The sequence below is a fragment of the Diadema setosum genome, chromosome 4, assembly GCF_964275005.1.
Source record: "Diadema setosum chromosome 4, eeDiaSeto1, whole genome shotgun sequence".
In the NCBI taxonomy this organism is placed as follows: domain Eukaryota; kingdom Metazoa; phylum Echinodermata; class Echinoidea; order Diadematoida; family Diadematidae; genus Diadema; species Diadema setosum.
In genome coordinates, this window is record NC_092688.1 from 14,218,435 (window position 1) to 14,243,768 (window position 25,334).

Consider the following 25,334-nt stretch of genomic DNA (forward strand, 5'->3'; position numbering starts at 1 on the left):
GTTCTAAAAAGTGGCACACTGTTATTATTGCTTTATACATATGTTTGTATTTTTACCATCATTTTGTGTTTATGGCTGTGTATACAAACTAATGATCTATGCTGTGGGGATTCGTAATTGATAAGTCTAAAATCACAAAAATCTGTCTTTTTGTATTGTTTGTACACATTTTTCTGTGGGGGAGTTAGAGAGATTTGAAAGGTTTCCAGGTAAGTTACACTGACAGATCATGAATTAAAAAACACAGCAATGGTGATCAACATACACATCAGACATTAATTTTTGTCTTCATTATTACAATACCACATTTTACAGATCATTTCCACAGTTGCGGTTACCATGGTACAATGTGCAATGTACGTATCTACTAAACATGTCAACAGCTGATAGGTCGTTGCTCAGCTGTTTTTATGTTCACTGTAGTTCCCGTACAATTGGTAATCACAATGTGTTCTACAAAATGGGGCATATAATCCACAAAACTCAAACATAGCTGAACATCTGACAAAGACTGAGTGATTACACTTTCAGCAATTACAACGTCTACCTCCATACTCATTTCCACTTCGTCTACATAGGTGTGATAATCTTATACAAGTACTAAAGTTTGAGTAGTTTTTCAGTGTACATTGTAAGCAGGTCTGGGAGAGGGGCATTCCCAAACAAGAAGGCAATATGAGACTTGGAGACGGTTTTCATTCACTTATCTTTTATTTCATCGTCTCTTCGAGGGAAAATTCCCACATACATACATGTATATTTAGTTTGTGGCTCTCTTTGTATGCCTGAGATACTCGTGACAAGTCAATACAAGATGTCTACATGGTATGTGTGCAAAAGCATTTACATCTAACCCATGTATTCCAGACACATTGACATGAAATGTCGCATGAGATAATGCAAATGTTGTGCTTCAAGTTTTTGACACTATTTTCCCAGTATGCCCACTTACAGTCAGCATAAATTCAAATTAGATTTCACATATATGACAATAACAAAAAAGAAACCAAAATCTGCATACATTTAATAATCATAATTCATGGAAATCATAAGTAGAATCACAATTGGTCTGCAATCACATTTTTTTTTCCCTGGAGACTCGCCTGGAAAACTTTTTACATCATAGCGTGAGCTACATGTAATTCCATAGAATGGAGAACATTTTTGTCAAGCACAGTTTGTCACTTTTATATCCACACAAACTTGATCAAGAAATTGAAGTGGGTGCATTGTGAGGGGAGAGCACATTCTGCATGGGTGGTCTTTTAAATAATGCACCCTACACTGGTGGTTTGTGCATAATTATTACCCAACAGTCATATTTAAATGTTGTGTGCAAACTGGTGGTGGTAGTGGGGGGGGGGGGGGGGGGAGGGTGGCAATGCAAAGGCCTGAAAATAAATATGCATGTGGAGTTAATTGCTAGTAGCACTTACATCTTACTCATTTTTAAGGACCTTATGTTTCAAACAATCTTCTCAACAGTACAACCGGCAGCATAAGACAAAAAAAAAAGTGCTTAGGGAGATATTGGCACATAGGGTAACTTTGGAATGTCACATTACAAAAAGACACACCTAGAGTTTGTTAAGTGAGTTTCAGAGTTATGATGTAATTACCTTCTTTTTTTGGGGGGGGGAGGGGGTTGGAGGAAAGTTTCATATTACTCATTTATGATGGCCGAGCCTCTTAAAGACTTTAGAATTGACCAACATGCAAAAGAGCATAATTTATCACTGTTTGGACAACTTAATACCAGTCTTGATTTGCGGCACAAAATGTGTGCAAGAAATGCAGCATACAAACAGAACACACAAGGCATGACTAATTCTTGATTGATTGCAAAGTGAATTATTGTGCCTCTAGAGTATGACAAAGTTACCATGATCATATATATGCCAGTGAAAATGATTGCATAGTGCAGAGTCAGTCTTCGCCCCTTGCCAACATTAAACAGCTCATGACAGATTTACAACCCGTACAATGATAGATAGACTCTCTTTGTCAGCAGAAATGTCATACAATTCTATAGACTTATTAACCCTTAACATCAAGACTTGATATCTAGCACACTCTACTAAAAACGTTTCTCCACTCTATCTCACGGTTTGCATGGTAAACATGTTCTGCAGCCATACCGGTACTTCTCACAATTTCCATACAACTTACTTGCAGCATTATTGAATTCAAAAGGAGCTATCATGAGATGTTTTCATCAGCTACAGTGCAAAACCATTCTACACCTCAAGGAGAAAAATGAAGGGCAGAATGTATTTCTTTCATTAGCATCAATTTCAGACATTTTTTCCTGCAAAAAATTAGACTTGGGATTACAAATGCTCAGAATGACTTGAATATAAGCATTACAAAATTACCAGCATCTACTCGTTCAACTTATAAACACAGCATATAAATCTATAAGAAATTCAGATGACGCTTAAGGCATTCAACAATCTTATACTGAATACTCCAGTCTAGCTACAAGGCTCGGACATAATTTTGGATAAGTACTTTCTCGTTAAACATACAAAACCTAGGTTTGCAAGTCACTCGTGTGAAGCCACGAATTGTTGTCATCATATAACACTGATAGAACGGTTCTATAGTCAGTTGCTGCTACTCAAGAAAACAAACAGAAATGAAAAAAAGAAAAGAAAAGAAAAAATTGCAAGAAAATGGAGAGAAGGTAGAACACCGTTAACTTGAATAAGTTAAAAATAATATCTTGCCCAGGGAATACAGAAACCTGTGCTTGGAAAGACATATGCATTCCAGTGGGAAAATAGACGAGTTTAAACAAATATATATTAATGTAACTGTATTTCACATGTTGTGCGAGACAGAAAATGGTGTGGATCATACTTCTAAAGCACTGTCCTGGAGTAAAAACATGCTATTTCTAGTATATTACCAGATCCAGTCCTATATGTCTAGTATATATATTCATCCACTTAACAGACAGGCAATCAATCCTGAGGATTCGCTTTAATCGGCAGCTTTGACTTGCAGGGACTGTGCAGGCTTCATTGTCAGACGGTGAAGTATGGTTGCCATGGAAACCCCTACGAGGACGTCACCTTGTCTGCTGGCATGAAGCCCACGTCGCCGAGGAACTTGAGCGAGACACGCCCACTGGGTCGTAACGAGAGCCATGTGAGACTGCCATGGTTTAGACTAATTCTTAGCCAGGCCTCGGGTGGAAACTGCATGGCTCTGTCAAAGAAAAATAAAAACAGAGACCAAAAAAAAAATTGATAAAATACAAATCTAATTAAAATCAATATCAAGAGAAAACAGACACAAAGATAGATCCAAAACTTTTCATTCCAGTGACTTGGAAAAACATTCTGAAAAGGGGTAAAGGAAAAATGTGTTCAGTTCCTTTACAATTTCGTCTGTTGAGAATGAGAAGGGCGTTAAGTTGTCCCGAACACTATGGGTTTAGAGGCAACTTAACGCCCTTATCATTCTCAACTGACAATTTATGCATACTATCCCACGTCCTGCATACTTAGCATCACAAATGACTAAGGTGACAAAACCTAAAAAATTGTATTTGCATAGGTGTCAGTGAATAAGGGCATGTACAGAAAGAGCTACAATCCCACACAGTTAATCTGAAAGACTTTTGGATAACTTGAGCCGCAACTCACCTGCAGACGAAGTATCTGATGACATTGGCATGGCAGACGATGATTTCGTAGCTGTCTTTGACCTGCTCGGGGTCAGCACGGTGGAAGTACTTCCTGAAGGCCGCCTCGATGCGGGCCCCGTCCTCAAAGAACTGCTGAAGAGGGGCCAAGGCATGACATCAAGATGATGTACACAGGACCAGTGTTAGGAATGAAGGTGCACAAGAGAAGGGTGCAAAAAAGGAAAGTCAGCACACATCTGCTGAAGGGTGTTATAGACCAAAAATGGCAGCAAGGGGCAGGCAAAAATGATTCAGCAAGCATACTCGGGTATTTGCCTGTTCTAAGAAAAGCAGAAACTTGCCAAGTAGGATGATTATGGTGCTTTGTGGTCCCACTGCTCCATCGGACAAGCAGGAAAACTAAGGTGGTAAGCATTGCTCTGCAATTCTTAAGATTAGTAGATTTTGTATGTTGGGTTATAGAGTGTGTGTGTGTGTGACAAAAAAAAAAGAAAAAAGTGTGTGTGTGTGTGTGTATGACTGTGACAGTGTGTCTGCATTTGATGATTAATAAAGCAAGCGACCCATAAATAAAGAGCGTAGTAAAGACTGGTTTCTGAAAGTCCTTGATATTCATAGAGGAGAGGAAGGGAGCAGGATAGGTGGCTGTTGAGGAGGAATGCCACAAGTAATCATGTAAGGTGGCCTTAATTCACAAAGTAGCCAAGAAAGTGGGGAGACGAAGGCTTGATATAATGAATCATCAATTCAGGATTCACAACATTGTTTCATGCTCATAGCTAATCTGATCAACTTTGGTCAATACACTCATTGATCGCAAGTTCGGTGGAGGAGGTCTTTGGTATTCAGAAAACATCAAGAAGGTACCACAAAAATTTTAAAACATTTTAAGGCCATAAAAATAGACTTTAATTACTTCACTCATTCAAATTTGATGCAATGTCTCAAACAGATTTTTTTTTTGAAACTGAGATTGCTAAAAATATATGAATACTCTACAAAAGACCTACAATCATAAACATGGATGGTGTAGAAAATTCTGCATGCATTTTAACTACAGAGAAAAAAAAAATAAAAACCATCAAATTTCAGTTAATCACTGAACTTTGTTTCTATTCTATCCACTCTACCTATACTACATGAAAAGGGGCTGTGAAGTAGTCGCTCTATGAAAATAGATACAAACAAGACAAGTGCCAAATTGTGTCTCGCCCATTCGCGTACAAGGAATTAATATCTTTTATAACTCCCAGAAGTTAATTGACCTGCTTATGACCTTTGACCTTGTGGTGACCTTCAACACCCCAAGGGACATTTACCATCTAAGTTTGGTCACAAACGGACAAAGGGATCAAAAGTAATGAGCCATAATCGAAACGTGCCATAAAAACATATCATTCGGCCCTAAAAATTTGTTGACCCCTTTCTGTGACCTTTGACCTCGTGATGACCTTCAACTCCCCAAGGGATATCTTCCATCCAAGTTTGGTCACAAATGGACAAAGGGATCAAAAGTTATGAGCCATAAACGAAATGCGCCCTAAAAACTTAACATTAGGCCCTAAAAGTTCGTTGACCCGTCTGTGACCTTTGACCTTGTGGTTACCTTCAATTTCCCAAGAGACATCTACCATCACCCAAGTTTGATTGCCATTGTAGCAACATGTGCCGAGTTACGTGTGATAAGAGTCTTGCAAGTAAACTTTAACATATGACCTCAAATGACCTTTGACCTTATCATGTGACCTCTTACGGCACCATAACATGAAGGTACCCCCAGTGCATCCATCACCCAAGTTTGATTGCCATTGTAGCAACATGTGTCGAGTTACGTGTGATAAGAGACTTGCAAGTAAACTTTAACATATGACCTCAAATGACCTTTGACCTTATCATGTGACCTCCAACGGCACCATAACATGAAGGTACCCCCAGTGCATCCATCACCCAAGTTTGATTGCCATTGTAGCAACATGTGTCGAGTTACGTGTGATAAGAGACTTGCAAGTAAACTTTAACGTATGACCTCAAATGACCTTTGACCTTATCCTGTGACCTCCAACGGCACCATAACACGAAGGTACCCCCAGTGCATCTATGACCCAAGTTAGGTTGTAATCCAAGCAACTTATGTGAAGTTATTTGTCAAAAGAGAGTCTTGCAGGTAAACTTTAACATAGAAAAGAGAGTCTTGCACATACTCTTTAATATATGACCTCAAATGACCTTTGACATCATCACATGACCTCCAACAACACCATAACATGAAGATACCCCTAGTGCTTCTATCACCCAAGTTTGGCTGCCATTGCTGTAACAGTTGCTAAGTTATGCATCAGAAGAGAGTCTTGCAGGTAAACTTTAACATTTGTGACGGACGACGGACGGACGACGGACGGACGACATTTGGATCCCTTAGTCTCGCCTTCACCTCCGGTGGGCGAGACAAAAATGATTAAAATGCTGAAATTGCCCTTTGAAATAAAATAGAGTGGCAATAATTAATTCAAGAAATTGTGAGCTCTGAAGAAAACACTTGCGTCTGAATACCTAAATGAAACTTGTGAGTACAAGACATAGTCCAACCCTTTAAAACGGAATACAGTGATGCTTCTAATGGGGCTGAAAGGCAGTGACAATACATTACCCTGACTTCAGGCTTCCAGTGACCCACTGGAGGCTCAGGAGGGATGGGGGCACCCTCCCTAAGCAGGTCGCACTCCACACGGGGGATCTCAGGTGGTAACTGGGCCTGGATGAGGTCGGCCGTCTCCCTGGCCCGGGCCATGGTGGAGCTGACCAGTACGGTGTAGGGGTGGCCCAGCTCCTTCAGCCTCTTTCCTGTCAGCTCGGCCTGATCCCGGCCTGAAGGTATCATTGAAGAAGGGAAAGTGTGTGAATTTTGGAATTGTAGCTCGTATCTTTTGCCCAGCTCTGTATTTCTCTGAATACCATTGTCATTGAGAACTATTGAAATATGACACAACAATTCATCAGTACAACCATTATTCTTTATGCTTCTGAAGAATGAAGAGACAATATCGTAACATTGTTTTAGATTTGCTACCATGCAACACAGAACTTGTCATGGTAAAGCAATTAATGTTGACTGCAGAACAATTACTATGTAGGCCTACTAAATCCTTTCAAAGGAAAATGAATATAAATCAGGATAATTCCTTGAAGCTAAGGCAGAAAAATTACTGTAAAGTAAAATCAAAGCACACAAGTTTAATGCGATTGACTGATTTACAGTTTCATGATCATCTCTCACTCAATGATACATGGCTTCCAACATTAGGATCCTGGGCCCCATTTCATAAAAGATGTTAGCCCGTTTAGGATAGCAACTCCTGCTGGAATGTCAACTTCCAATAGCAACAGCCAATCAGGAAGCTAGATTCTTGTCATTACAATGACAACTGCCATTCCAGCAAGAGTTGCTCTCATATCAACTTTTTATGAAACCGGTCCCAGGAGGTTTCAAAGAGCATTCACATGGCGACATTTTAACTCTTTATGTGCCACGTTCGCACGTCCGGCTCAGTTGACGGCGTGCCAACTTTGCATATTCTGCTCAACAAACAAAGCCGCCATAACCGATCGATACATCGCTAATCCCGCGGTACAATCAAAGCGTTTCTCGCGCTTTTGTTCCTCTTACATACGGCTTGCATTCTATGTGGTGGTTGACTATCAAGCGGTGTTCCCAACTAGATTTGCGTGTACATTCTAAGTTTATGTCACTAAAACTCATGCCTTTACAGTAATGTAGCAACTGGTAATTCAAAAGACAAATTGAAAATAGAATTGTTATACATTGTATATGGAAGCAAAGTTTGGCATTCCTATTTAACTTTGCTCACTACTGTATTATGTCCAGCGTAACAGAAATTTGTAGAAGTTATACAAATTGGAAAAACAGAATTCTTTCTCAAAGCATGACTACCTTCGTTTCTCAGAATAACGTGGCACACAGGGGGTTTCCACCATGGCACATAAAGAGTTAATAGGCAACAGTAAAATAATTCCCTTTATCAGGAACACTTTATACTCTTTGTTCAGGATGTGAAGAAGCAGCCTCCTGCAGAGTCTGGGAGACTTGGCATTTCTGAATCATGTAAAAAAAAAAAAATCACCTTCATGTACACACAGAGCATAATTTTTACGACTGAATTTGATGGATAAAGAAGAAGATAAGATGAGAAGAACAAAAAAGAAGAATGGAAAAGAGAAAAAAGAAGAGGGGAAGAAGAAGAGAATAATATGAAGGAGAAGTTGACAAACCTAGGGCAGTAAGTATCCGAGCTTCATCTGTAGCACCCTGCAAGTTGTATTGTCCGTGTCTGATGAGAATCAAGTGTCTAGTTGCTGTAGCCTTCACACCTTCTAGCTTGCTCTCCTGGCTGCTTTTAGAATCTACCTCAGTCTTTGATGGTTGCATCAAACTCTCCGGCTCCCTCCTGAATGTAGGACAAGTAAAAGAAAAGCAAAGGAATTTAGACAGAAAGAGAGAAAAGGAAAGAGAGGTAACAGTTAGAGATGATAGAAAATAAAAAGGGAAAAACGAAACATGTTCTCAAATCCTTGCAGATGTAATTCATCAAGAAAAGATCATCACACAGGACACTTATACAGTCAGGGCTCAGTCAATATCATGTCTGCTTCCAGATCCAAAGGACCAGGATTTGATTCCTCAAGTCTAACTGAGCAGTGTTGTGTGTTATCACATCATTTTCTCTAATATTGAATAATGAGGAGAAACACTCTCTAAAAGTTAGCCCAACCAGACAAAAGTGCTTGATCGCGACAATAGTGACTTGTGTACAGCGACAGGGCCAGGGCTGTGTGTGGTATGGTAACGTAAAAGTGTGCTTTCATCGCATGTTTATGCTTTCAAATGTGAAATTATGTTTTGGAAGTTGTGTACTTTCAGTGAAATGATTAGACATTAGATGTAATGTTAGCTACAGACCCTACCTCTTGAGTCTTGTCCTGCCTTAGTTTAAGTTTAGATGAAATATTGCACAACTCCATCCATGCCTTTTAAATATACAGACATTCAATTTTAATAGTATTGTTATTGAAATAAAAAAGACATCATTAAATGCTAAAATATTTTGACCACTTTGATTTGACATTTTCATGCTCATATTATCACCTCTGCCTCTGCTCCCTGCCCATGATCTTACCTATCCCAGTTGGCGTCCCATTTGACACTAGGCGAATGATTAGTCGTCCAAGCCGCCAGAACTGCAGGGAGGAATCCATTCCTATTCTCGTGCGAGTAGCAGACGGCTACAGCTCCAGCAGTGGCGCTAGTCGTAACGCCAATAACTACTTTCAGAAGTCGGTAGCTTTGTTGAAAAGAAGGCATTATTATTTGGCAACTTATTCTGAGCGTTACTGCAACAATATATATAATTTACAGTGCCTAGTTTCAACTTGAGAATGTATTTTTCTCCGGACCACTCGCTCACACAAATAGCGTTTCAACTAAACCGGAAGCTCAGTGCGCGCGGAGACACGAATAGACTTACTAATAGACACGTGAAGAAATACAAAATGTATGTGTCTGGAAAATTCCACCAAAGGGAAATTACGGCTAAATACAAAGCAAAGAAACGACTGGATTTAGATATATGGCTTCTCACTGCCCCACATGTGTCGCAATATTGTATTGCGAATCGTGTATCTCAGACTCAGCCGTTGAAATTATACTTACATTTACCATTTTGGTATCATTGACAATATTTGAGTATGGTAGATGCGTCAGTGATTGAAGAGTTACTTCCATTTTTATCACCGGCGACAAGGCAAGACGTCAGAAATACGGCGCTCCTGCACGTCGTCGGTACAACTGCGACTCGGGATGGACGTGAAGCGCTCGGCACCCACCTTGTTCCTTGCGCCGAAGCTCTCGGGGAGCTCGTCCGTGCTAGTGGGAGTGAAGGGATTGGCGACGCTCACGTGAAACAGTGCTACCACGCGCTAGTCAACCTGACGTCTGAGGACATTTTCGCGGAGAAGCTCGCCAGGGATCTCACTTTCATTCCTTATCTCTTGCAGACTGTCGTTGATCCTTCAAGTCAGTACGCTCAGCCGGCATGCATGATACTCAGCAACCTAACTCGAAATTTGACCGGAGCGAAAAGAGTTTTGTCGATTTTGGAAAGTGAGAACGAGTCACAACAGGTGGGAATGAATAAACTCGTAGAAGCATTCTGCTTGCAAGGATACAACAAGAAAAATTCGTGTCTCGATTTTGTGGGTCCCCTACTAGCAAACTTAACACAACTCAGTGAAGCCAGGACATTTGTACTGGACCGGAACCGCTGCACTGTTCAGAGACTGCTGCCATACACTCAGTACATCAAATCCGAAGTCAGACGGAGAGGCGTGGTGACTGCTCTGAAAAATTGCTGCTTCGATACTGGTATGACCACAGACAGTAATTGAATACTTTTTTTTTTCATGTGTTCTCTTACGAGTTTTGAGATTGCTGTGATTATTGAAATACCTGTAATGGTTATAACATTGATTGTGTCATGTTTAAACTGTTTGATTATCATCAATTGCCACTTTGCAATATCGAATAGTTGACATATAGAAAACTAATTGTCAGTTTTTGTGTCTATGTATTTTCTGCAGCATCCCATGAATGGTTGCTAGGAGACCAGGTGGACATCCTACCCCATCTCCTCCTCCCACTGGCTGGGCCAGAGGAGCTCAGTGAAGAGGACATGGAAGGGATGCCCGATGACCTCCAGTATCTCGAGGAGGGCAAACAGAGGGAGGAGGATCCTGAGATCAGGACCATGCTCCTAGAAGCTGTGTATCAGGTGATCTAAGTCATGTGATACGCTAGATCTGTGAATGTGCCTATTGATTTTTTTTCCAAAACAGGTGTCTTGTAGCTGAGACTTGTTAAAATGTCATATCCTGCTGGTTTGCATGTTGTAGATTAGAATTGACTGTTGGCCTTGACAACATGTATGGCTATGGGATTTGAGAACTCATCGTAAGGGATAGGTTTCATACCCTGCATTCAAATTCTATTCCTATGTGTTGGACAAGTCTAGGCAAGTGAGACATCACAGTGAAGTGTAGTACCATTTTAGTTGATGAAAAATTTCATATTTCATTTATTACAGTAACCAAGGTGAAAGTGAATAGATAAATAGATTAATTAGTCTCTGCTCTTCCTATAATTATTCCCAGTCAATGTCATTTACATTTGATATTTCCCTATCATTTATCCCCCCCCCCCCCCCACACCATTGAATGAATAGACATGTCCTACTCAGCTGGTGCTTTTCACAACCAGTATTGTACATGGATGCAAAGTAAATACATCATGCATGTGATAACCTACCTTTGTTAGCATCTAGCCTGCCCATGTCTGGCTGTATTAATGTAAAGCTTATCTATGTAGATTTTGCTCTTGCCAATTCTCAAATATCTCATGGAACTCCTGTCTTTTTTTCACAATAGTTATGTGCAACAGCCATCGGGCGGCAGATAGTGAAAGAAAAGAGGACCTATGTGATCTTCCGTGAGTTCATGAAGTGGGAGAAGGACCCCAAAGTCCAGGCCCTCTGCCGCAAGGTGATTGACGTACTGATCATGGACGACCCAGAGCCGGGAATGGAGAACCTAAATGAGGTCGAGATACCGGAAAACGTCAAGGCCCAGCTTGAAAAAGGAGATCAAGAGGAGGACTGAGTGAATAAGACAGGGTTTTGAGCAGGGACCATGGAACATTCGGTTTGGGTTTTTTTCCAGGGGGGGGGGGGGGAGGGGGCTTGACCTTTGGCGCATTCTCCACTCAGAGCATCCTTTTCAAACTCTACCACCTCCACATGTCCAACATCTGTGATTTTTCTGTCTTCATAAGCTTCTGTCACAACAGCCCCAACCTAAAGTTAGCAGCCATCATAGCAGAAATGCATAAGAGTCTTGTCTAAATACACCCACTGACCTTACCATGAGAAACATGATTGTTTGTATTTTTTTAAAAATCTTGTAACACTTTCACATCTTTTTAGCCAAGGGTGATGCATTTGGGTGTTTTGAATTGTATATGTTTGACATTTTCACAGCACCACCATCAAGCCCATAGCTTGCACCCTGCAGCTTTTGTGCCTCATACAATGTACAATTGTACTTGCATTGCTACTTGCTTGTTACCCTGGGCTATGTTCCCATAACCATTTGCAAATTATGGTTTGGTCAGTTTGTAGCATTGTTGTAAATCTAAAAGATTTTTATTTATCCAGTGTCAAAAATATTGTTGCGACTTTGTTTAGTAAACTCGACCTTCTGCTTGACACAATCCCCAGAGCTCAGTTATGTTGCTGTGGCCGACCATCGTACAATTGTACTTTTCGAATTCCATCTTTAAAATGCTTCAGTGCTCAATACAGTTTTCAGTCGTCTTGTCTGTTGTGTGTGGTTATGCACAAAACAGACCATTACAAATCTCTGACCTCACCGCTGCAGCCATGAAGTGCCCTCTTGCCAACCGGCCCTGCCCAGCCTTGTCAAAATCTTGGTAGGCAAGTGCCATCAATTCCAGAATACATGTGCAGTGGACTCCCATTATAACGAAGTCCTTTGGACCCGCAGTTTTCTTTCGTTATATCAAAATTTTGTTATAACCAAACAAATAAACAATAAAAAATGCATGGAGGCGATAATGTTGTGGCATGAAATTTTACTTCGTTGTAACAGGAATTTCGTAATATAACCGTGTTTGTTAGGGAGTGTACTGTACTGGGTTCCTGCAAAGACTCCTTGGGCTTCTGTCATCTCATCCTTACCTCAGCCAAGATTATCTCTGCTTTGTGAGTACGGCCAAACCGTTGCTTCGGCCAAATTGGTCTTCTGCTATCATAGCAATCTGGTGTCATCCGCAATGTTTCTCTGCATGCTTCTGTCACAGTACTTGAACTGCTGTTTATCCCATAGCTCCGAACTGCATCATGGCATTGTAATTTTTTGAGTCTCCTCTGCTCGCAACCAAGCCGAACTCTGTCAACTCAAGTTACTCTGCTTCTGGATCGCAGCGTACTATAACTGGATGTTTCTGCTCATATGCCATCGAAGCTTCTGCTACAATCTCTGCTATGTTTGGCCTAGAAGACCAGTCTACATAACACACACACACACACACACACACACACACACACACATATTTATATATATATGTGAGAATGCAATATCTCATATTTCTTATCACAAATATCTGGAAAAACTGATTGAAGATTTTCAAATTTTATATTCTTTATCAACATTTTCCAATCACTGTACTGGAATACAAATTGTCTTGTAGAATAATAATGTAAGTCAAATAATAAATGTTGTGTTGATCAAAAAAGTGAAAATGCTTCGCCCTGGTTGTGTCATGTTATCCCGACACTGTATGTGGAATATGCACAGAATTCCAGGTAAACAATACCGATAGAAGACCGAGAGTTAGAAAATGCAATATATGCATAGAAAATTAGAGGGCGCCCTTGCTGGCTGGTTTGGACGGTGCTGTGACATAACTTTCTTTTGTAATCCTCATGTCTGAAGCTCATTGATTTATGTGTGTGTGTGTGTGTGTGTGTGTGTGGCCGAGACATGTGTATGTGTGTGTCGCTGATAAGTGTATGCTACATTGTATTTGTCTTTGGGGGCTTTCTCATAAAGTGGATTTCGTTCCCTTCTTTGTTCTCAAAGTGCGTCAGAGGGCATCCGACTGGGGGCCGGCTTTGACGTGGCAGATCATCCAGGGTGTTCAAGCATCTTAAGAAATAGAAGTAATTGAATTGGAAAAAATGTATTTGAAATGTTTGGCAGATTCAGCAGAAAGTCTATTGTGTGTGTATTGGGGGGGGGGGGAGGGGTGCCAGGGGTAGTGTTCATTACCTTGATGGGAATAATCTCAGGGCCGAATCCTTTGAAAGTCACTAGTTTTATTGTGCTTTTTATTTGTTCATTTCATATAAATCTTATTAACTTCAAGTGGTTTTATTTCCAAAACAAAGCAATACAGGCCCTACATAACGCTTACATGAGTACATAATATTTCAAGGAACTTTGAATCACATAAGTTTCAACAAAACATAGATACAATTATAATCATATCAACTTTGTTTTTAGATAAGTAGACAAGCAATATGATACTATTTTGTAACTCTATATGGAAAAGATGAATTCACAACAGAATTATAGCTTGTAAATTTTGTGAATTACTCTAGAAGATGAGGGCATCTCAAGATCCATCAAGGACTCCATGTATGAAATTTTGATATCATGACGTCAGGCGAAACAAACAGAAAAAAGGACCATGGCAAGGACAAGAACGAAAGCAGGGACAGAACAGGCAGGAAAATTTGAAATGCAAATGCAGATAAACGCCATGTTTGTTCTTTTTTTCAATAAGTTGATCATCATCAAATCGAGAAAAATAAAATATTTTCAGTGACACACTCGTTATAGTAGAAATATTTATGAAGATGTTTTTGAAATCACAAATATTTATTTTCTTTCTTTTCTTTTGTTGCAGCTGCAATGTCAAATATCTGAAATTAATAAAATGAATGTATCTGTTTTTTTCATTTAAGCTCTTCACACACACACACACAGGTATATATATATATGTATATATATATATATATATATATATATATATATATATATATATATATATGAAGAGTTTGTTTGCAAAAACCGATAAGTCCATTTTTGAAGATTTTGAAGTACAGTTCCTGTCATAAAGTACAAAATAAGACCTTTAAAATGATATATTGGTCATTACATATAAAGAAACATTTTTGAAGTTATGGTCAAAAGAAGCAAAAATTTTCTTATTATTCTCTATATTTTTTTTTACCTTTAATCGCAAATATCTCCATTTGGCAAATATGGACTTATCGGTTTTTGCAAACAAACTTCATATATATATATATATATATATATATATATATTTGTGTGTGTATATGTGTGTGTGTGTGTGTTTTAGGGTTATATTCTTTTTTTCACGTCACCCGTGCTTGTTAAATATTGATGTATAATCATTTGCATTTGGACGAGAATCGTCCTGTTTGATGTTTGATAACTTTTATACTTGACCCAAAAGAAGCCTCAGTCTCGTCAAGGAGTGTGTAATACCTTTTTGGTGTCGTCACAATTGGGTCGCATAATAGATACTGTAATTTTCATGATACACGTTTGATGAATAGATACCAGCGCCAAACAGGACATGAGGCTTTGTCCCGCGTTGTTAAAAATACAGATACACAAAGTGCATGCAGCCCATGGCAATTCCCCAAACAGTACTAGCCCCAAACTCATATATTATTCATGCCGCCTTTCAGCAAGTTTTACCGCGACATTCCGCTGGAGCGGACAATGGGCCGCACTGTACATGTACATGAAACTCCTTTCCAGTCACCGAGAAAGTTTGCGTCTTCACCCTCGCTGACACGAAAGAAAAGCTCAAAAAAATCGATGGTTGCGCCGGGCAATCCAATATACAGCGTTGTATTATTGTCCCTTACTCCAAACTTCCTAATTAATGCACTACACACACGTGGTATAATAGTTACACAAAACATCTGACCGTTCATTATCGCTCCAGACTTCCTACATTGCTCAGATTATACGTGCTCCATCACATCATTCCCGTTTCTCAAGCACTTTAATCTACTCACAACCATCAAAGCTGAAAGGCTGATTTAAGGTGAGTTAGCGTTGAACACTGAATATACTTTTGTGTTCTTTTCTTCCTGTTTGCACAAGCGTTTTATTTCCTCTTTATATTGGCCTTATTATATCTTATGATGGGTAAATGCGCTGTCAAAATCCCCCTTTTCTCCCCCCTTTTTTTTTGGCGGGAGGGGGGGGGGGGGTAGGGAGGAGAAAGAGTCAAATTTGATTTGAAATTTTAGCTAGATTAGTCAAACATGTAGTTGTACTCCCATGATAAGATGCGCGTTGCAAACTACAATAAACATTTCATGCAACATTTTCATTAGCATCAGAGAGCTTACATTATGAATAAATAGCCGGAGTATATACGAGTACATGAAATAAAAATACAACTCTGTCATTATTTTGAAACTTATTTAGTGGGTCCATTGAAGTTGTACATGTATAAAGCAAATGGAAATATTACCAAATGATATATTCGCAGAAGAACATTATATGTGTTCAGTACTCTTAACAAGGAAATTACTTACTGTGTTACATTTTTTTTTAACTGACAGAGGAAAATGATTATATTCTTTTGGATGCAGTCACCTGATTGATTTCGTGTTACAGCAATATGAAACAATTCAAAATAATGTATGAAAGTCATATTACATCTTACGTCTGGAAGAAAAAAAAAAAGATTTTCAAACTCATGTGATCTGAAAGTAAATTCCTAACTAAACTTACAATGCATTACTTAATTGGAAGTACCATGACGTGACATGAATGAATAAAGCAAAGTGCTATACATAGCTATCGGTATTGGCTTACTTCATTTTCATTCACGTCAAGTAAACTAATTGTTTAAAGTGCAATTTACACTGATATAAGTCACAACCACAAACTCAAATTGCCAGATGGAATATTGTGTCATGTCATCTCTCACGTCTCGATATCCATTCATAATATTTACATTAATCCTGAGTAAATCTCTCTTTTTTAACGTGAAAGCAATAAAATATTATATCCTTATAATTCAGAACAAATCATTGTTGTTTTGTAGTCATAGCGACGACGACTTTAAGGGGGGGGGGTGCAGTTGTTTAATCATCGACCCAATTGATGATTTTAGAAGTTTATTTTGTGTACAAACCAATGAGAGAGACTCGTCAGGGCATGGTGGCGTCATCATGCACCTCTTCCAGTTTGCATGTTTTCGGTCAAATTAATCACGCGAAATATTGAAATTCCATAGTTTTCTCATTTCATGTCTATGCTTTTGTTGAAACTTGAATTTTATCGTTTGGTTTGGCTGTTGTTAATATAGTAGTTTTTTTTTTTTATAATACAATGGATTAACGAATATACAAAAAAAATGGTGAAATAAGATTTTCTTCTAAAAATCAAGTTTTAGTAGCAAACTCAACAAACCATACAGATTCAAAATACAGAAAATTGTTGCATTTTCTCTTCCATGACAATGCCATGTTCCATGTTGCACGGGCTGTCACAACAAACATACGTGGTGATGCTTGATGAGATGACAGCCCTTTGATTACTCTTGACAAAACTAATACTAAGTAAACTGTTCTCAAGGATTTACACGCAAAAGAAGGGGGAAGGTGCAAGTTGGGGGGGGGGGGAGAGGGAGGAATCACGAACCCTGGTTTCATTTTACATTAGAAATTGTGATTATGCTTAAAGCGACCATGAATTTACATAACTTCGCGTTTCTGTTGTAGTTGTGAATATACTATGCACTCTATTATGATTTACAATAAAAAAAAAACTATTTCTTGAAATATGACTATTTAAAAGAAAAAAAAACTAGATCTATCTATCATAACTGGTTTGATTTTCTTTTGAAAGGTTTTAAGGAAAATGTGAATCGTTTCAGATAGTTATCTAGGGAGAGCATCTCATACATCAGGTCAATGGTTCCTATGAGGATTTTGTACATAAGTATACTGTCTTATCATTGACCATGGAGTGGAATTTACAATGATTCAATATGTAACAGTCATTACTCGATAAGATACTTTGTACTTTCTATAGAATGCAGAGATGTACGAAAGTATAATAGGGCGTGAATTATCAATACCTATACATCAGGCACTAGCAAGCTCTTTCAAGAAAGGGAGGTTCCACACAATATATCATTATTTTCCTACAGAATTAATTGCGGACATTATAGTAATCCTCACGTTTACGTATGTCACTTGATTAATTCCTGAATTTGTTTAGTTCAGAAAACCTCATTTAGATCAATGTTTGACATTGATAATTGAAATAATTGATCTACTGTGTGTTAGAACTCACTATTGATGAATATAATTATATCGGCCACCAAATTCAATTCTATATCAAAACTGGTACAATCTGTAATACTTAACGGAACTGCATGCAGACAATGTCAATTCTTACATCAAGTGCACTTACACAAGTCATTAGTCGTTAGTAAAGTCGTGGGATGGAGGCTCCCGCGTGAATTTTCTAAACAGGCGGTCCTGTTCTGGGATTGAACCTTTCCTGGTATACGTTCATCATTGGACAGGACTTCACGCCATAAACAGGTTCTCGTTGACTCATATAGGCGATTTGCTTACTAGTACTATAGGTATATAGTCTACCTGACAAATAGGCCTATATATAGGCAATTATATCAGGATCGCAGAACCCTCTTAGACAACAACGCTAACACTGGAAAAACAACAACAACAACAATAACGAAAACTGTGTGTAAAGGTGACGATGTCATACCTATCGTCACGAACAAACTCAGAGCTCATCCAACAAGCTTAATCATGGCTTTTGTCAGAACAATCTCTTTCCATTCGTTCAGTGCATGATTGGAACCGATTAACACAGTGTACAGTGCATTTGTTTTTGGTTGTTGTTGTTGTTGTTGTTGTTGTTTTTTGTACGGTTGCCTGAACGGATACTTTTATGATTTAGCTAAGATGTATCCACATGATAGGTATACCTGCCAATGTGGACAGGTTTGTCCTGTGTAGATTTTATTGTTAATTGATATTTCCAGTGATTTCGGGTCATTAATAATGTATCTTTAATATATAGCGTTTCTTTCAGTCAAAACTGCTTCTAATAGCTCCTACTATTATTCTTCGAACACGGCATTGCAAAGATTAGTCAATGTCAATCTGATATGACGTTGTGTAGGCCTATTTGATGGCTAAACTCGAATGTGTAAGAACCTGTGATAAGTTATCTCAGTACGTTTTCTTTCTTTCTTTCTTTCCTCTTTTTTTTTTTTTTTTTTTGGCGCCAAAGAAGGGGAAGCACTATCACTAGAAAGAACATACTATACAATATATTGGAAATTAGGGAAACTTCCCGCTTATGTGTGAAAATAATGTGTTCCCCGTGGGAAGATGAGAGTGGATGTGGTTAGATTCAGCACGTGTGCACCATCAAAGTGGTATCGTTATTACCTCTCTGTTACGTCTTGCGGCAAAGCAATGATCAGAGAGAGTGTATGACTATATCCAATTATCCTCTCTTGTTTTCTATATCATTATGTCTCTTTTATTTGCTGACTAAAAACTCGTGCGGGAGTGGCGCGTATACTGAGTACTCGGTGACAGTTTTATGACAAGCTTAAAAACAACAGCGACCCAAATGTTGGAAAAGAGACCGCAGTTGGAAAAGACACTGCCCGCTTATTCAATTGAACGAAAACAATCATTAAAATGAATGAAAAAGACTGACACAGGGTGACAGAACTTACCGGACAGGATCACGTTCGTTGCTGTTGTCGAAAGCTCACTTAAGCGCGCGACGGTCTAACGAAGTTCAAGTATAATCCGATTAGCTGGTCGATAATTGTATCAGGGGTTAAACAGCGTTGGCGCTTTTGTATTCTTAATCAGGATTAAGATAACGGGAAACAGTTTCGCCATGAAAACACCTTCTCAGAAATGTCTATCGGAAGTCTATGCTGCAGTGCACTATATCTCATGGTGCACTATATATCATGCCAGGTATTGCGGTCTATGAAATAAAATTCTACATATATCCTAGATTGACGTTGATAACAAGAGTAAAATCTGACGATCAGAACAGTATCAAATTGTATCAAAATCGGACTTAGAATAAGGTTAATGTGGGATATCAAATCTGTAACATTCATGTGTCCAACAAACAGCGACACTGGATATTTGGCACTGTCTTTTATTCTATGATCTTGTCACCAAAGTTGCATCTCCATCCTGTGTTGAAGTAATTTTCCTTCTTATCGAAATAAGTTGTGGAAAACCTGAGCATTTAAAACACTCTTCTGTCGCCATGAACATTGTTTCAGAATTTTGTATCCATAAGTATACACAGCACCCCTTGTTTGTGTTTTCTTTCAAGTCCCAGTAAGCTGAAGTAATCACTAATGATTACAATTTTCAAATTTCTTTTTCTAGAATTTATTAGATAACTCCAAAATGGCTATCAAAACTGTGAGAGGAGAAAAACTTTGATGAAAAAAAAATATTACCTGCCATTCACGACAGAACTACTTTAGTATACAATATTATCATGCATATACAGATATCCAAGATACCTCCATAAGATATTTTGATGGATTTTTTAATGTGTATATTGTAAATTAAATACTATTGTACCAATCAACACAAGCTGGAAATAAATATTCCAAGCCCCTTACGGAACTAATAGGATCTATCCTCGGATCCATAACAGCATGGTGATGTTAACAAGTTGATTAAAAATAATCTCTGGGATCTTGGGAGTTATTGTACCTGATGTAGAACAATCCCATGGAATGGATTTTTGTTAGGATAACAATTTATGAGCACTGTTATTACATTCATTATCGACATCGCCAGAGCACAATTCTAGAATTGTATCGAATTTACTGTATATGTAGAAATGTGGCTTTAGATAACAAGTAAAAAAACGAGTATAGCTTGGTCCGTCAATACTGCCTACTGTACTTTGATCATAAAAAGAACATAAAAACCTCAACTGAACGCATCAGTGGATAATGTATTCACAATATCATGTTCATTTGCACATCTTGGCAGCAAAGGGTATACATGATTAAATCTTGCTTAGTAGCTCAGTGTTGTGTCTTGAAAAAAAAAAGAAGAAATTTAGCGTTCTGAACGACCTCAAAAACTTATTTACACTTTTATTATACTTTATGTCCACAAGACTTCTATATTTTACATATAGATAACTTAATCACTTTTAGGCAACGAACGTTTTAGCATCCATTCTTTTTCTTGTATGTCGTAATTATCGAATTGAAGAAAAGAGTAGTCATAACAAAAATTCATGGGAAATTTCCTGCCCTAGGTGCAGAAAATTGTTAGGATTAAATCAACAGTGTCGAAATATGATTGACCTTCACCATTATTGTGCTGGGTGCTGGGACGTGGAAATTTGCCAACTATGTAAGTTTCATCGTGTTGCGTAATTGTTTCATGGGGGGATGTAATGGAGGGGAGGGGAGTATAAGGGATGGCCTTGGAACAGGCGTCAGTGACTTACCATCACAAGAAGAGGAGATTATAAATGTAGGCCTATATCCCACGAGATACTTTTCAATTCCATGAAAGGGTAAAGGGTGGGAAAATGTTTTCGTCTGTTGGTGACAGCGCACAACTCCAAGACATGATGTCAATCTGAGGCTACTTTTCTATCATGGCTATTCCAGTACCAACAGTTGTCAATTCCTGTGTTTGCAAAACTTAATTGAAACAAAAATTAGTTTGCAAATAATCATGAGACGAACAGGCTGTTCGTTATTTTGCTGTGTTTGCCATCCGATTTCCGCTCTTTTTAGCATGAACTTACCTCTCCTTTATAGTGGATTAAAGACAACGACACAATGTGTTATGTTCCTTCACGTGTGCCACAAGTACATTATACTCTTAACTTTCTCTTAATCGAAGAAAATGTATATTTTGTGTATGTGTTGAGATAACTCAACGATGAAATCATGACCACTACGCGATGCAGTCATTTTAATGATAATTTAGTAGGCGTATTTCACTAAGCATTCATTGATACTACATTTATCTAACTACCACTTCTACAGAATAATTTTCCAACAGCTTAGCTGAAGTTTTTAATTCAATTGTGTGTCACTGATTTCTCAAGTGTTGTTTGTTCATTAATAGCCAGGATCCATACTCCTGATACGGTTTAGTGTAGAATAACATAGAGGAGTAAGTGATACATTTTTATGTATGCAATATACATGCGATTTGGCGAAGATATTTCGTGCATTGAATAAACTACATCTTCTTTATTAAGCATTGATTAAGGATTTCCTAGTAATCAACACACATCGCTGCACTGGGCATCACATAGATCCAATACACTTATAGACAAACACGTGTTTATTTATTGTTACGAGTCTGAGCATTCCTTAGCATCCCTGCATAATTCGTCTATACATCGGTCATTCTTTAGCCTGTCTCTTGGTGAGTTCCATCAATATTTGTATCGATCCCTCCCGCATCCTAGGGGAAGACGCACAAACTCATGTACACACTCGTTGACATCCACAATACCAATTCCTCCGTCTCGGCAATCGATTCGGGAACTTTTTGACCAATCAGCGTCCCCCGTTAGCCCACTCTCCTTTGTTCTCATGTAGCAACCTGTGGGTGTAGGCCTGTTGCTTAGCAAACACGGGAGGAGCTAATAAAACCTGAACTCTCGATGAGGGAGGATCATTCCCTCCATCAGCGGTCTCACCAGTGATCTCGTCACAAGCTCTGCTCCTGTGATTATACATTTTGGGATCTTATCTCGTTTGTGGAACCAACGAAACCATACATTGCTCCAATACCGATAGTTATTAGCAGGAACTTTACAGAGAACATTTATTGTTCTTCTCAGGATCTATATTACTGAGCACCTCTGTTTTTTAAGGTAAGACAACTTCTTTTTCGGTTTTTGTTCACTTTTTTTTTGGGGGGGGGGGATTGGCCTGTGGCACGACAGCATCCATGCTTACGGTGTTGATTAGAGCTGCAGTTATTTCTCAGTCTGTGTTGTTCCCTCTGGTTTGACATTTATCTGGTTGAAGCTTTTCATTCTATCTGTTTTAATCTATTCTAATTCGTTTCATCTGAGCGTTCAAATTCACGTTCGGACGAGAATGACTTCATATCCAATGGAGATTTCGAACGAAAGTGATTAAAGCGACGACGGAAGTCTCACTGCAGTATATTGTTGGGATACTTTCAACTCTATTTGGATATTATTCTAGAAAGACAGATAAGTTTTTGGAACATCAAAATTTTAACATGTCGTAAATGACAAAGTCGCCCAGATCTGCATGTGACTGGTACTGGTAGAGCGCGAGATTGCTTGTCGCCATAGCGACGGTGCTAAACGGGGTGCGCTGGGCCGAGCACCTGATCGATAAACGCCTTTCTTATATCCGCGAACTATAGAGGAGGACCTCCCCTGCGGACAGGGGTGTTACGTTGTTGCCCCCGACTACACCAAAACGGAGATTCATACTTTCTTGAACGACTCTGATGATTTCCATTTATTAATGCCGAACTTCCTTTTGCTTCAACATTGTTTTCGTCTCACTCTCTCCAAACCAAATTCCCTTTTCCAAGCAGACGTAAGTAATCATTGTTTCGAACTACTGCGTAGAAGATTGTTTTTGCAGAGTTGAATTTTTCTCACAAGTTAAAAGGAAAAAGAATTCTAGATGTTTTATGACCAATTTCAGTCTAACCTTTTTTTTTTCCTTCTCATTGTTTCTCAACAGATACTCAACATCCAACTCCACATCTTCAGTGTAATGGCCCTGGCACGCTTTATCGTCTTCGCGGCTCTCATCGCCGTCGCATGTGCCCAGTACATCGATGTCGACGCCTTTTCGGTCGACAGCCCTTCCACCATCTACGGCGGGGCCTCCTTCGCCTTCACCTTCGACCTCCAGTTCACGCCTACGCTTGGTGCCGCCGACCTGATCGAGGCATCCAACGACACCTACCGCTTCATGGTGGCCATCACCCTCTCCGAAGACGGCTCCACCCTGACGATGGATGGTGCCGGCTCGGCGTCGCTGTCGAGCAGCCAGCAGCTCGTCGACATGACGGACGACTCGACTGTGACATGGAACAACCTCGAGGCCACCATGGATCTTTCCAACGTTGACTGCGGTAATGGTGACACCTACCAGTACCTCTGCGTCTCGGTCACACCCTACCCCGGCGTCAGCTGGGATTCCGTCGACACCTCCAACAGCTCCATGTGTATCAGCTTTGTTTGCAAAGGTAAGCATCGTGAAGGAAAACTCGCACATCATCTTCCAAGGAACCATATGTAGTGTTAATTTCACTCTAAATATGTGTGTGTGTGTGTGGGGGGGGGGGGGTACTCTAAAAACGCATAAAAATATTATCATGGGATTATAAACGATTATACATAATGACAATACAGCTTTGCTATCTTAGTAGGCATTAATTCGTTTATTGATGGCAACCATGAATAATTAATAATTTGATGTTGTTTCCCTCGCACTCGATAATTTACCAATTACCTTTCTCTTCTCCTTACTCTACCAACAGCTGTTGCTGATGTCACCGTCACCACTTTCACCATGACGAACCCCGACGACGCAGTGATCACTCCCGGTGGTGGCCAGGCCATCGAATTTGACATGGTGGTTACCAACTCGGATTCCAGCGACGACGTGTCCGGTAGCGACAACTGGCTGATCCGCGCCTACCTCTCCGACTCCGAGACCGGTGGCACCGCCGTTGCTACGGAAACCGTTTCCCTCTCCTCCTCGGAAATGTCTGTCGATGTCTCTGCCGGCAGCACCGGCTCCTTCTCCGACTTGGCTGTCACCCTGGATCTCAGTGACGTCACTTGTGACGACTTCGACTACGCCTGCGTTAGTGCCTCGCCGAGCTCCAACGCCTACTGGATTGCCCCCGTCTCCGGCGGCAGCGATAACTACCTGTGCATCAGCGTGACATGCGGGGCGTGCATCGTTAAGACGAGTATGGCTGTCATGCTCGTTGCTGTTCTCCTAAGTGTATTCTTCAGCCACTAACAAGAAGCATCCTCAAAAGCGAAAATAACAAACAACTACATAAATCATAATCTTATGACACTTTATACTACCGGGTATCGATGTCGACTGCGAAAAAAAGTTCTTCAGCAGGAGGCAAGGCAATCTCAGCGCTATTGCCACAATTTCATCTGATATCAACCAATGTTCTGGATTGATATGAAGAAACCGACGGCATGTTTAACCCCGGATATGAACAGTATCATAAACTGTAACAAAGTGTAGTCAAATGTATATAAAGAAAATATTGTATCAAAGACGATAAGGCTTCGATTAATGTTACTTGTCGCATCATACTGTTATGCACAACTGTATATTTGCCATATGAGTTTCTTTTCGTGTTTTGTATCGTACAGTTGCAAACGATAAGTTGATAGGGAACTCATGTTAGAAAGCACTTTAAAAAAAGAATAATGGTTATTGCTTGCCACTTATTTCGGGTCAGTCTGACGGATGACCGTAGGATGTGAGATTTGCTCGGATTCGAGTGGTCGCAGCTTCGCGAGACAGAGTATTGTGTAGCGGGTCGGGATGTTTTGGCGCGCCTTGGTGTGTGACCAACTCACACCGAAAAATATCAAGACTCGCTAGCACTACTCGGTCTCGTCTGGCATCGACTAGTTCATCTCCGTCCTACAGCGATGTCAAGATTATGCTTTTATAATAATTGTGGCTCAATTAAAAAAAAAAGACGTCTAAGATATACTATGTGAACTCTGTCCGCATTCAGCAAGCCTGGTGCCAATGGTTATTGTCATCCAACCACCTTGATAGAATATAGCTAGGATTGTATTTACTATTTTGATTGTCTATTTCTCACCTTTCATTCTTTCACTCACTTGATGTTTCTACAAATTTGAAGCATTATAATGTAGCGCTACATCTATTTCTTTTTTTTTCTGCTCTATCCTATTT

The 25,334-nt window shown here is 39.5% G+C and overlaps 3 protein-coding genes across 3 annotated transcripts; 2 read left to right on the forward strand and 1 right to left on the reverse strand.

Annotated features, from left to right (window-relative positions):
• Positions 1 to 551: 551 nt before the first annotated feature.
• Positions 552 to 9,238, reverse strand: LOC140227568 (serine/threonine-protein phosphatase PGAM5, mitochondrial-like). Its single transcript, XM_072307985.1, has 5 exons — positions 8,848 to 9,238; positions 7,943 to 8,118; positions 6,303 to 6,520; positions 3,654 to 3,787; positions 552 to 3,213 (listed from the first exon to the last, which is right to left on the reverse strand). Exons 1-5 carry the CDS (start codon positions 9,030 to 9,032, stop codon positions 3,063 to 3,065), a joined length of 864 nt encoding a protein of 287 aa, XP_072164086.1. The 5' UTR covers positions 9,033 to 9,238; the 3' UTR covers positions 552 to 3,062.
• Positions 3,706 to 24,742, forward strand: LOC140227567 (uncharacterized). The gene is made up of 3 exons (XM_072307984.1): positions 3,706 to 4,062; positions 23,106 to 23,616; positions 23,911 to 24,742. The coding sequence occupies exons 2-3, from the start codon at positions 23,139 to 23,141 to the stop codon at positions 24,399 to 24,401; spliced, it is 969 nt and encodes a 322-aa protein (XP_072164085.1). The 5' UTR covers positions 3,706 to 4,062; positions 23,106 to 23,138; the 3' UTR covers positions 24,402 to 24,742.
• On the forward strand, positions 9,304 to 11,423 carry LOC140227566 (protein HGH1 homolog). Its single transcript, XM_072307983.1, has 3 exons — positions 9,304 to 10,091; positions 10,307 to 10,497; positions 11,150 to 11,423. Exons 1-3 carry the CDS (start codon positions 9,416 to 9,418, stop codon positions 11,378 to 11,380), a joined length of 1,098 nt encoding a protein of 365 aa, XP_072164084.1. The 5' UTR covers positions 9,304 to 9,415; the 3' UTR covers positions 11,381 to 11,423.
• Positions 24,743 to 25,334: the final 592 nt, after the last annotated feature.

Excerpts from the sequence above, each read along its gene's own strand:
- LOC140227568 (XM_072307985.1), bottom strand. The coding sequence starts at position 9,032 with ATGCCTTCTTTTCAACAAAGCTACCGACTTCTGAAAGTAGTTATTGGC. Across the intron at positions 8,119-8,847 it reads TGGGACGCCAACTGGGATAG|GAGGGAGCCGGAGAGTTTGA; the intron begins GTAAGATCATGG and ends TCCTACATTCAG. Across the intron at positions 3,788-6,302 it reads ACTGGAAGCCTGAAGTCAGG|CAGTTCTTTGAGGACGGGGC; the intron begins GTAATGTATTGT and ends GCCCCTCTTCAG.
- LOC140227566 (XM_072307983.1), top strand. The coding sequence starts at position 9,416 with ATGGTAGATGCGTCAGTGATTGAAGAGTTACTTCCATTTTTATCACCG. Across the intron at positions 10,092-10,306 it reads AAATTGCTGCTTCGATACTG|CATCCCATGAATGGTTGCTA; the intron begins GTATGACCACAG and ends TATTTTCTGCAG. Across the intron at positions 10,498-11,149 it reads TCCTAGAAGCTGTGTATCAG|TTATGTGCAACAGCCATCGG; the intron begins GTGATCTAAGTC and ends TTTTCACAATAG.
- LOC140227567 (XM_072307984.1), top strand. The coding sequence starts at position 23,139 with ATGGCCCTGGCACGCTTTATCGTCTTCGCGGCTCTCATCGCCGTCGCA. Across the intron at positions 23,617-23,910 it reads TATCAGCTTTGTTTGCAAAG|CTGTTGCTGATGTCACCGTC; the intron begins GTAAGCATCGTG and ends CTCTACCAACAG.